Here is a 12,101-nt window from a genome sequence, read left to right on the forward strand (position 1 = left end):
GTTATTATTCTATAGAGTAATCCCTTTTTAAATTAATCTTTTTGTTACCATTTATACTAGAACCTGGCCCGACCCTCAGAAAACAAAATCGGTTTTAACCCGATCAAACTATGGGTGTTGTTTGTGGTTTTAATCGGGTTCCAAGTTTCTTTGTCATAGGATTCTTACCCATTTACTGACCCGAATATGGTCGGGTTAATCGATTTCCGGTTATTCAGTTTTCGGTATGCTTGGGTCGGATTAATATGGTCTTTCAAATCGCATTAACCAAACAAAACCGAATACTACCTTTGGGTTTCGGGTTGTTCGGTTTTTAATAAAAACAACACTCCTAATTAAAATCGTAGGTTTAGGATCGGTTTGGCATTTTAGGGGAAAAAATGAGTTACCTGTAACGATTCGGTGAAAAACAAGTTTATAACTTTAAAAAAAGACTACTACAAAATAACTATATAGCTGCTGGAAATAAATTTTTAGGCTTTTTTATGACTGTTTTACTTTTACCCCTTTGGAAGTGAATTATTGGGCTTTATAAGCCATAGTTAACGATTTCTCTTTTTTTCTATCAAACACCATACTTGAAGATCCATTTACATTACGTAACCTGATCCGAAACATCCTAAAACACTTAACTCAAAACATTTTTAATTGAAGTCAATTATATAAAAAGACATGCTCGGGTCAAGGGAGGGATGAGGTGGGCGACAGCCCAAGGCCCACTCAGTTGAACGCCCATAACTGTTTAAAAAAATTATATATAGACTTATTTTATAACCAAAAAAAACTTACAATTCTTTGGTATTGGTGCAATGGAAATAGTTTATGAGAACAAATGTATGAAAATTGCTTCCTAAGGAGAACATGAACTACTTCATGTAACTAATTAACTGCTTAAAAGTTTAGGATAAATGAAAATAAACATGCTTGCAATATTCAAATTGTTGACTTTGTTATGGTGTATCAGCATGTTGTGACCTTAACAGTACCTGAACATCCCAAACCCGATCTACCCATACATATCGGTATTGGTTAAACGACACCCAAAAAATCCAAACCCCGAGTAATAAACCTAAAGTAGAAAATATTCATCACACAATGGGGCCATAAATTCATACAAATATGCGTCAAATATAAGAGAAGTTCAAAACAACTAAAACTAGAAGAGTTCGATTTCAGCTACTGGAGAGGTTCGATGAAACTTCAATAACTTCAAAGTAAACATCAACTTCTCATCAGAAGTTAAAACCGAGCGGAAACAAATTTCAATCTTATCCAGGACAGGGGAATTTGCAAGTAAAAACTCTATCAACCGTAACTCATTCTCTGAACCATTACATTGAAGCAACACCCCGAAGCCACAGCGGCCACAATATATCGTAGTCTACCTGTGGAGGTGAATCAGCATCCTGCAAGAATAACCAACAGTATTCAATGCAAAACTAAACACATGATTTTAAATCGAGCAGCATGATACATACCCAGTTTTCTGTTGTGATTTCAAGAAACAGCAGATTCGGGCAGCTCGTAATCAATTCGAAAGAACATGATAACATCACACCGTTGTGTAAACTTATTCTTGTTAACGTAAGAAACTTGAGGCTGAGAAAGAAGGTAGGGCACCTCTTGTTAGCACCACCTTCTGTCAACTACAAAATAAACTTGTACTATGGTCAAAATTCGATTCGGATTCGAAAAAATCGAGATTGACTCGATTTGAACTTGATTATCAAGGTTAGATTTTGATTTTTAAAAGTTCTATTTTGATTCAATTCCCATTCAAATCGAGTACAATTCAATATATATATAGATTATGTGGCTGAGATTAAATGTGACTAAAAAATTAAAGTATGAGAAAGAATAAAGATGTACGGTGATTACACTAATTTAAACGTCCGTTACACATATGTAAAATGCTAACTCGGTGCGTAAAAAATTATGTAATTTTTTTACGTACATGTAACCTACATATATTACGCATGTGTAAAAAAAATAAAAAAAAAAATTGTTACATTGAGTTCTTTCGAGTTCTTAAAACTCAAAGTGGTTCTCATTATATATATATATATATATATATGGGGAAAGTTAACTGAAGAGGTAGGTCCCAGCAGGGCTCAGTTGGTCCCGCATGACTCACCTTGAACAGGGATGTCTGCGCAAAGACCATCTACTCCCGCAGGACCCACCATGCTCAGAGAAGCCTACGCGCAGTATGCAAGCTGCATACGCAGGGAAAAGCCTCCCAATGGTAAAGTAACCCGCCTGTTCCCGCAGTTGCGGATACAAGCCATCAGGGAAGGCTACCCGCACAGCATAGCTACACGCAGGCTTAACACTTACAAATATTCAGTGTCACCTGAAAGAATGAGCAAAGGCGGGAGGGGGAAAACTCCCGCCAAAATGGGCCAGTCCGTATGATGGAGGATCTTTTGCGTGATACCTGACGAGGTAAAGACAAAAGATCTGACCAAGAATGCGACAGCTCACTGACAGCAGCGTGGCAGACAGCACGCCACAGCACTGTGACCAATAGCCGCCGCCTGCCCACCAACTCCTGCCAGACCACGTGCCTAGCCTGCAGTTGGTAGAAGACGAAGAGTGCACGGCACGCCTGCTCTGTGTCAGCCGCTACCTATCCACCACTCACAGGTAGGGCACGTGCATAGGTTACAGTTGGTAGCGTGTTGGGCCGGCTAAACCCCTTGGAAACCCACCTTCGGCTATAAAAGACAGCAAATGGTATTATCATTTCATCATCTACTATCTCGTATAACTTACTTGATAACTGCTCTAATAGTATTCATACACTTTTATATTCAAAGAGCAATATAGACTGATTCTCACGCCGGAGGGTGGTCACAAGGAGGAACCCCCCCCTTCTCAGTGACGAGCTTACGGTGTCTGTTTTGCAGGTTCCCTGAAGTACAACTTACTCTGCTGGACCTAACCTTCGTGGGAAACATTACTTAGCCCTTTATTTGGGAATTTATTATTTGTCGTTTTGGACTTCCACAGAATTTGGTAAGCGACAATGGCACCAACTTTGCTGACAAGAAGCTACAGCATTGGCTGAAAGAACTTCAAATCACCCACACCTTTACCTCAGTGGCACACCCGCAAGGTAACGGTGAGGTGGAAAGAGCAAATAAGAGCATCGTCGAAGGCATAAAGAGAAGACTCTTGGAACATAGATCCGGTTGGGTGGACGAGCTTCCACACGTCCTTTGGGCAAACAGAACGCTGAAGAAGACCAGTACGGGAGAAACCCCGTTCAGTCTCACTTATGGCACTGAAGCCATGATCCCAGTCGAAATCGGTTTACCCTCACCAAGGGTCTTAATCCAACCAGAAGACAATGATGCGGAAAGACGGTTAGACCTTATGCTAACCGAAGAGCGCAGAGACTTAGCCGCCGTGCGTGAAGAAAACTACAAACGACAAATGCAAAAATACTACAACACGCGGGTAAAACTCTGCAACTTCAAGGAAGGAGACTACATACTGCGTAACAACGAGGCTTCGAACCAACAACGCCCAGGAAAGTTGGCCCCGATTTGGGAAGGGCCATACATTATCAAAGAAGTTCTGGGAAAGGGCGCGTACCGGCTCGAAAGGCTCGATGGCACTCCCATCCCTAGAACATGGAATGGAGCTCAATTACGCAAATGTTATATGTAGATCAATTCCAACTTGTAAAGAAAAGGCCTAGAGCCACTTCTAATGGAAATGATTCTCCTTTCATGATGTATTAATAGCTTGTAACCTATGAACTTCCCTTACGGGAAGAAGTAGTTGCGTGTGGAAGGCGGCAATACCCGCATAAACACAACGCCAAAATGTCAAAGTTCTAAGAAAAACCTACACGCAGGTCAGATGTAGGTAAAGTTTAGCCATCCTTGTAAGTGCAAGTGACGGTCTTACCCGCACAATCACGAACAAGGAAGCCAAACTTAACTTACCGTCTACCACGTTAAAAGGTTAACTTATGAACACTTAAAAGGATAAGAAAAACCTACACGCAGGTCAGATATAGGTCTAAAGTTAAAGCCATCCTACTAAGTGCAAGTGACGGTTACACCCGCACAATCACGAAAGAGGAAGCGAAAACTTTAGTCCATTATCAACCACGTTCAAAGGTTTAACTTAATGCCTTAGAAATTTCGAAAAGGAAAACCTACACGCAGGTCAGATAGAGGGTAAAGATTAGCCATCCTACCAAGTGCAAGTGACGGTTTTACCCGCACAATCACGAAGGAGGAGGCGAAACTTTAACCCATCATCAACCACGTTCAAAGGTTCTTATTCTAAACACTTGGGAAATTGCTAATTTAAACTAAGTATGCAAGTCATAAGTTTATAAAGCAAAGAACCCAAGGAATTAACAATCTTATACGCAAAGAGATTAATATTTCACAATCAATTACAAGAATGGCTGGGTAACTACCCGCCTAAAAGAAATCTATACAAGGCTGTCTATCCTAGCAGGGGGAAGGGATCTTCAAGATCAGGCTTCAGGGCCACCTCCGCTTGGACCAGCACCGTCAGAGCGCGGCTGCCCAAGGAAAGCCTTAAGGATGCTTAGCCCATCATCAGCAGCAGCAGCTTCATTCACCTTCTCCACCACTGGATGCGGGAAGGCAGCGTACTGATTCACAGCTTGGTCATAAGCAGCTTCAGTATTAACATTGAATAAAGGGAAGTTGGAGGGCGGAAAGCCTCTCTCAGCAAACCCTAGACCAAGCAGGAAGCCAGTCTTCTGCCCATCCTCATGAGAAGCGTTGAGGGCTGCGCTCATTGCATCGTCGTAAGAGGTCTCTGAAAGGACCCGACGCACAACCTACAAAAGAATATTACAAGTTAGAACATTTTCTAATTACGAGCGGAAAGCGTAAAGAAAAAGATAAAGATACCTCAGGCAACGCTTCTCGAAGCAGCCATTGGAGGGTAGCTTGACTTTCTTTGTAAGCACGTTCGGCTCCGCTTTTATCAAGGTTGGCAAGTTGAACTTCCTTGGCGGCAGCTTCTTCGACGCTTTTGAGTTTCCTTTCAGTACGGTCAAGCATACCCCTCTGGTCAAGGATCTCCTGCAGCTTCTTGGCATCTTCCATTGCCAAGGCGTCATGAGCATGCTGAAGAGCCTTTAATTTGCATTTAAGCTGCTCATTCTCTTCGCGAAGTGGCTCAACAACAGCTTCAGCCTTGGCAGCCCTCTCAGTTGAGTTTCGCGCAGTCTCCTTGGCCAGCCGAAGCTGTTCATTCACAGCTTGGGCAGCCTTGGAGCGGGCCTCGAGTCGCGCCTGGACTTCAACCTCGAGGGCCTTGAATGCCTTCTCCTTCTCGGCTGCGGCAGCGGCCAACTGCCGGTTCTCCTCCCGAAGAGCCCGCGCTTCAGATACATCTTTGGCGCGAGCTGCTTTTAACTTGTCGTTTTCACGACAAAGCAGCTCGACGCGGGGCTGCGTTCGGGCCTGGAGAACCCGAAGCTCATTGGTTAGCCTACCCTCTTGGTAGCTAGCCATGGCTTCCCCCAACGCACCATGAGGAGCAGCGTGGCGAGCCCAGTCCACGCACTCCACAGGGGTGCGAAGGGTTGTTCCTCGGCGTATGTTCCATCTTGGAACATACACTTCATTGGAATCCGACACTGCAAAAGAAACAAAGGCAGTTAGGAAAAGATGACAAAAATATACAAAGAAAAAAGAACCCTACGTACCTGTAGGGTCAATAACAGGCCGATAGCCGCCAAACCCATCACCTGAACCTAAAGGAAATCCATCCAACAGGTCAGGCAGACGGGAAGGTGGCGTAGATCGGCGGGAAGCCCGGCGCGTACCTGATGGTCCGGCCGTCGGTGCCGGTGGCGCAGGTATAGTGGCAGCCGCCGTGGTAGCCATTGTTGGCGCCGTCTCCTCAGCAACAGTAACCGCCGGCTCCGTGAAAGATGCTGTAAAAATTGCACTCACGGCCGGCGGAGACACCTTCTCAGCTGGAACAGCCTCAGGAAGGCTGGAACCAGCGGAAGCAAGCGTAGACGCCTGGGTCGACGCCTCGGGAAGGCTGACCGAGCCTACCGTCATTGGCGGGGGAATACTTACTCCAACTCCACCCTGGAATGCGTCAACATCCACACCTGCACAAGCAAAAGTGTTAGAAAAATTTATTTGAAACAACAAATATAGACAGGAATTATGGGGGTACTTACGGGGTTTCTTGAGCTTGAACGCACGGACGAGCGGGGGCGAACCCGATGGAGCCGGCCTCTTGACACCGGTAACCGTCGTCGTCGCTGCCTCCCCGGAGGTAACACCTGCAGCCTCCGGAGCGGTGGTCTCCTCACCACCGGGCTTCCCCGCCACCTCTGCGTTATCTGACTCCGAGTCAGATAGGACTACCGGGTCGGCCGTAGAGGCCACTTTCTCCTTACCTCTCCCGACGGCAGCCTTTTTCTTCCGCACCAGTGGAGGACCTTCTGCGGATTCCTCAGAAGAAGAAATGTCATGAACTCCAGCAGCAGGCACAGCATTGAGAGGTTCAGGGTAGAAGATAGGCTTACCTGGCCGTCGGTGGCTCAGGATCTCTTGGCCTGGCGGGTAAACCTCCACGAACCGACCCGCAGTCTGCTCTAAGATGGGCAACTCGTTCTCGTCCAGAGCACGAGTACCCATCCGCGCAGGACCATCTTCCTCCCGCGGATTCAGGAGCGACTGAAGATCGTTACCCTCTGAAATCAACAAGAAAGTTAGAAAAAATCGTAGTCAGCAAAAAAGAAACAAGACATACCATAAGGGGTAGAGTTCGAACCATATTCAAGGACGATCGGAACCTTATCCGCATTCGCCGCCTTCCACACCCGGCTCATCCCCAGCATCACCATCGCCGACTCCGGAAAACGGAAAACCGGGGACTGGACCCGGGATATCTTCGCGAACCATTCCGCCTCCTCGTAGTTGATGGCGGGAAGGTTCGGAAGCGGCTGGCCATTCTTGAACTTCATGGCAATAGGGATGGCTCGAGCGGATATAAAGAAGAACTCTCTTCTCCATGAGCGAAGACTCCGCTCGGTGGTACAAATCTTTAAACCCTTGATACGGGTTGTAAGAGTGTACCACCCTTGGATGCACCTCCAAGTATAGAAGGTCATCAGGCGGTCAACAAGGGGCTCAAGGCCCAATATCCGGCACACCCACTCAAAGTGCCGGACCTTGGCAATGGCCATGGGGTGCACCTCTGTCAGGTGCACACCGTGCCTCTCTAGGACACGGTACACAAACTTTGTCAACGGAAACCTAAGGTTCCCGTAGACAAAGAATGCAGCATAAACCCCGATTTTGCCACTAGGGGCATCGTACACAGTATGGTGGGGCTCAGGAAACTCAGGCTCGAGAGACTCGAGCATGAACTTCCTGACGATATACTGGTACAGCTCGACAGGAAGATAACACTGGCATTCGCCAGCAGTCTTCTGATCATCAGCATCGTGAGAAGACATGGTGGAAGAAAGAAGAGATTTCAGAGCAATGCTTTACTGAAAAAGAGAAATTCGCCGGAAATTACTAGAGAAGAAGAGATGAAAGTGGAAAGTGTGAATTGCAAATAACCTTCTCCCCCTTTATATAGCAATCGCAATTAATGCGATGAATTTAATACGGAAGAGAGAGAAATCAAAGGTGCAATGAAACTATGACGCGTGGCAAAAGCAAACTGGCAACAGCTGTCAAAAAGGACGTGTGCCAGAGATTTCGCGGCTACGCGCCCGAAATCCCGTGCCCACGCGCCTGAAAAAGCAACTGGAATGACCACATAATGTCATGTCGCCATAACTTCTGGCACGTCCTGACACAGTCAGAAGAAACCGTCGCACGACGTTTGAGGTATTGGGTTGTTATCCATCCAACTCTTCAAATTTCAAAATTTAAAAATTTGAAGACCAAGGTTCAAAAAAGTAAGCGGGAAAATATCCCTTACCTTGGCAAACAAGTAACCATAAGCCGGGTGTGGGTACAGTGTAAAGGCAAAACCCTTCACATACCTAACACCCGCAGGGAATTGAAGCCAAAATATTTGGCAACCAAGTAACCATAAGACGGGTGCGGGTACAGTGTAAAGGCAAAACCCTTCACATACCTAGCACCCGCAGGGAATGGACGCCAGGAATACCTTGGAAGTAAAGTAACCGTAAGACGGACGCAGGTACAGTGTAAAGGCAAAACCCTTCACATACCTAGCACCCGCTGAGAATTGAAACCAGGAAGGATCTTCTGGGCAATGCTTGTGAAAACGGAAGTAATATCCCCGCATTGCGGGAACATCGAGTACTACGTTGTTTGAGGCTCCAAGATGGAATTGGTGGTTTAAACATAATTGATCACTATGTTCAAAAACTACCAGAACCACAGGGAAAATCCGCACAACTAAGACTCAATGCTCCTGACTTGCGAGGAGGTTACAGACCTACCCGCATCATACCCAAAGACCAAGCAGGAAACTCGGGAATTTCTGCAAGTGACAAGGACTTCCGCGGGAAGAACCCCCATGGAAAACCTTACAAAAACCCCTTTTCAAAACCCTTTGCTTAAGTCCAAAAGTTCACCTCACTTTATTAGACATTCGTGAGAAGAACATTGGACTGGGGGGACTTGAAGAGGTAGGTCCCAGCAGGGCTCAGTTGGTCCCGCATGACTCACCTTGAACAGGGATGTCTGCGCAAAGACCATCTACTCCCGCAGGACCCACCATGCTCAGAGAAGCCTACGCGCAGTATGCAAGCTGCATACGCAGGGAAAAGCCTCCCAATGGTAAAGTAACCCGCCTGTTCCCGCAGTTGCGGATACAAGCCATCAGGGAAGGCTACCCGCACAGCATAGCTACACGCAGGCTTAACACTTACAAATATTCAGTGTCACCTGAAAGAATGAGCAAAGGCGGGAGGGGGAAAACTCCCGCCAAAATGGGCCAGTCCGTATGATGGAGGATCTTTTGCGTGATACCTGACGAGGTAAAGACAAAAGATCTGACCAAGAATGCGACAGCTCACTGACAGCAGCGTGGCAGACAGCACGCCACAGCACTGTGACCAATAGCCGCCGCCTGCCCACCAACTCCTGCCAGACCACGTGCCTAGCCTGCAGTTGGTAGAAGACGAAGAGTGCACGGCACGCCTGCTCTGTGTCAGCCGCTACCTATCCACCACTCACAGGTAGGGCACGTGCATAGGTTACAGTTGGTAGCGTGTTGGGCCGGCTAAACCCCTTGGAAACCCACCTTCGGCTATAAAAGACAGCAAATGGTATTATCATTTCATCATCTACTATCTCGTATAACTTACTTGATAACTGCTCTAATAGTATTCATACACTTTTATATTCAAAGAGCAATATAGACTGATTCTCACGCCGGAGGGTGGTCACAAGGAGGAACCCCCCCCTTCTCAGTGACGAGCTTACGGTGTCTGTTTTGCAGGTTCCCTGAAGTACAACTTACTCTGCTGGACCTAACCTTCGTGGGAAACATTACTTAGCCCCCAGATTACCTATAATCTGCCCGGGGTCATTTAGTGTTTCTTCATTAACGTAGGAATTAAATTAGCGTGCTAGCTGTATATATTACCCGACATTCTTCAAAATCCAACTCAAGCGTTTCAAGTTTTGGAAGAGAACCCAGAAGCTCAAAGATAGCACCGGAACTTGTGCTTGTCTCGTGATCATCACAAAACCGTAAACATAATCTTTTGAGATTTTCAAGTTTTGCAATCCCGTCTAGTTTTACTTTGTCCATTCCAAGTAGATCATCCATGGCCAAATTCTCGAGTAAGGGACACCGAGTAAAAAATTCCCCAAGTTCAAGCTTCATTGCAAACACCATAAACAAGTCTAAGCTCAACAGGGTTTGGAAAACCGTGAAAATTAGGCGGTGGATCGAAACAACAATGACGTAGTTTCAAATGCTTCAACTCTAAACAAGAGAAAAGTGGGCAGGCAACTCGAGTTGTATATCATGGTCATTCTCAATAGTAAGATCATTAACTCCTTTTCTCGACAATAGCAAAATCAAATGATTAAAATCTTCGTTATTAAGATCTTCATAATGCAATAAGTCATCTATGGTGAGATCAAACTTATTAATGGCGCCTTTAAGACGAAGAAGAATCCTACTTATAACTCTAAAGCAATTATCTTCGCCTTGTGCTTTTAATAAATCATAGAAGTCAGTATCAATTACGAGTTGGCTAAGCGGAGTCCACTTAAACCTCCAGTTTCTAGCCAAGATACTGGTCCTCACTGCATCTTGTATTGGCAACCGATCCAGAATATTAGTTATTATAATATCTGACATGTTGCTAATAATATCTTCGGGAGCAAACTCGGATGCTTTACGCTTCGTCCCGTGAATGAGTTCCATTATTCTAACAAGAAGATAGTTATTAATCTCAAATAGCCACGACATTCATATACAGATATTACATAGGATTTAAAATCCAAATTTACATTCGGCTCTGTTTTTTTGGTTGTTGGTTTCGTTTTTGTTCGGTTTTAATTTTTTTGGTTTCGCTTTTTAGTTTAGTTTCAGTTTATGTGGTTTTTGATTTCGGGTCGGTTTCGGTTTTTTAGTTCAGTTTCAGTTTATGCGGTTTTTGGTTTCGAGTCGGTTTCAGTTTCTTCGGTGTTTGATTTCCGTTCGGTTTCGGTTAGGTTTGGTTTCAGGTTTTTTGGTTTTGGTTCAGTTTCGGTTTCAGTTGAAATCAATGACACATTAGTTTTGCGTCGGTTCCAGTTTAGTTTATTCGGTTCGGTTTCAGTTTTTTTAGTTTCCTTTTGATTTTGGACCTTCGGTTCGGTTTCCGTTTCGTTTAGGTTTGCTTTCAGGTTTTTTGGTTTTTGATTTCGATTCGGTTTTAGTTTCAGTTTCAGTTGACATATAATTCATTGATATACAGATGTTACATATGATTTTAAATCCAAATATACAAATGAATTAGTTGTTATGAAGATAGGTTCTAAAACTAGAAAACATTTAGTGACCATAAAAAGTGTAACAAAACCCTATATTATTTACAAACCTATAGACTAAAGATACAAATGTATGTTTATAGATACTGTTGAAAACATGTTCTAACCTTAAAAGCAGAAACCGTATCCCATGAACTTGAACTCTGGCGGATACGAGGATTAGGTCTCTGGTTTTGGGGATAATAATTAATTTAAACACCCTGCCCTGTTTATTTTTCCTTTTCAAATATTTATTTATTTATTTACGTTTTTTTTTTTGTTAAATTGAGATCCAGTAAAACCGGAACCTGACCCTAAACTGAATATGAAGCTGGTTTGAACCCGGTTAGGTTCAGAATCGGTTTGGCATTCGAGAGAGAAAAAAACAAAGTTGAGACATGTTGAACACAGGTCGATGAAACAAGTTTGATTGTATGTGAACAAATAACTCTGATACCAAATGATGTACATACACTTAAAAGGATATGAAATTTTGGGGTATGAAAATTGCAACGAATAGTTTTAGAGTATTCTCGTTCCCCATTTATTTCCAAATCTAAAATTACACTAAAAATAACTGTATTTTCTTTTTTCTGTTCAATTAAATAATATTTTTTTATATATTTATTGTTATATTTTCTTTGTATTCTACCCACAACCATTTTCAAAAACATTTAAAAATCTATAGTGCTACAAGAGGTTTTCAAATATACAAAAAATCACAAAATTTTCTCTACATTACTCACATCTTAAACCACTTCATATGTTATAAAAACCTCACTCGCATAATATGGTGGATGAGTTGAAAATGCTCTTAGTACATAAAATCAGCCCCCAACATATCAATTAAAAAAAATGTTCATCACTTGCCAGAACTAGGAATTCCATAGTTATCCCAGGTAGGCATGTAAACGAATTGAACGTTTGGTGAATTGCTCGTAAATTGTTCCGCGGGAAGTTTGTTTACGTTAATTTAATAAATAATCGAACATGAACACATGTTTCGTCTGTTCATTAATGTTCGTCAACGTTTGTTTATGTGTGTTTTTATGTTCGTTTATGTTCATTTTTGGATGAATCCATCTACTTAATGTTTTACGTTTGTTCGCTTGTTTCATT

At 43.7% G+C, this 12,101-nt stretch overlaps 1 protein-coding gene across 1 annotated transcript in view; it reads right to left on the minus strand.

Moving 5' to 3' along the window:
- Positions 1-1,331: 1,331 nt before the first annotated feature.
- Positions 1,332-12,101, minus strand: part of LOC143533248 (F-box/FBD/LRR-repeat protein At1g13570-like) — a 48,134-nt gene continuing 37,364 nt past the window's right edge. The window contains exons 2-3 of the mRNA XM_077028087.1: positions 1,479-1,646; positions 1,332-1,406 (exon numbers count right to left, since the gene is read on the minus strand). Of these exons, the coding sequence (XP_076884202.1) occupies positions 1,332-1,406; positions 1,479-1,646 (243 nt within the window). The remainder of the gene's footprint in view (positions 1,407-1,478; positions 1,647-12,101) is intronic.

The sequence above is a fragment of the Bidens hawaiensis genome, unplaced genomic scaffold, assembly GCF_021521415.1.
Source record: "Bidens hawaiensis isolate Kalapana, Puna unplaced genomic scaffold, B.hawaiensis_p1.1 tig00009659_1, whole genome shotgun sequence".
NCBI classification, from domain to species: domain Eukaryota; kingdom Viridiplantae; phylum Streptophyta; class Magnoliopsida; order Asterales; family Asteraceae; genus Bidens; species Bidens hawaiensis.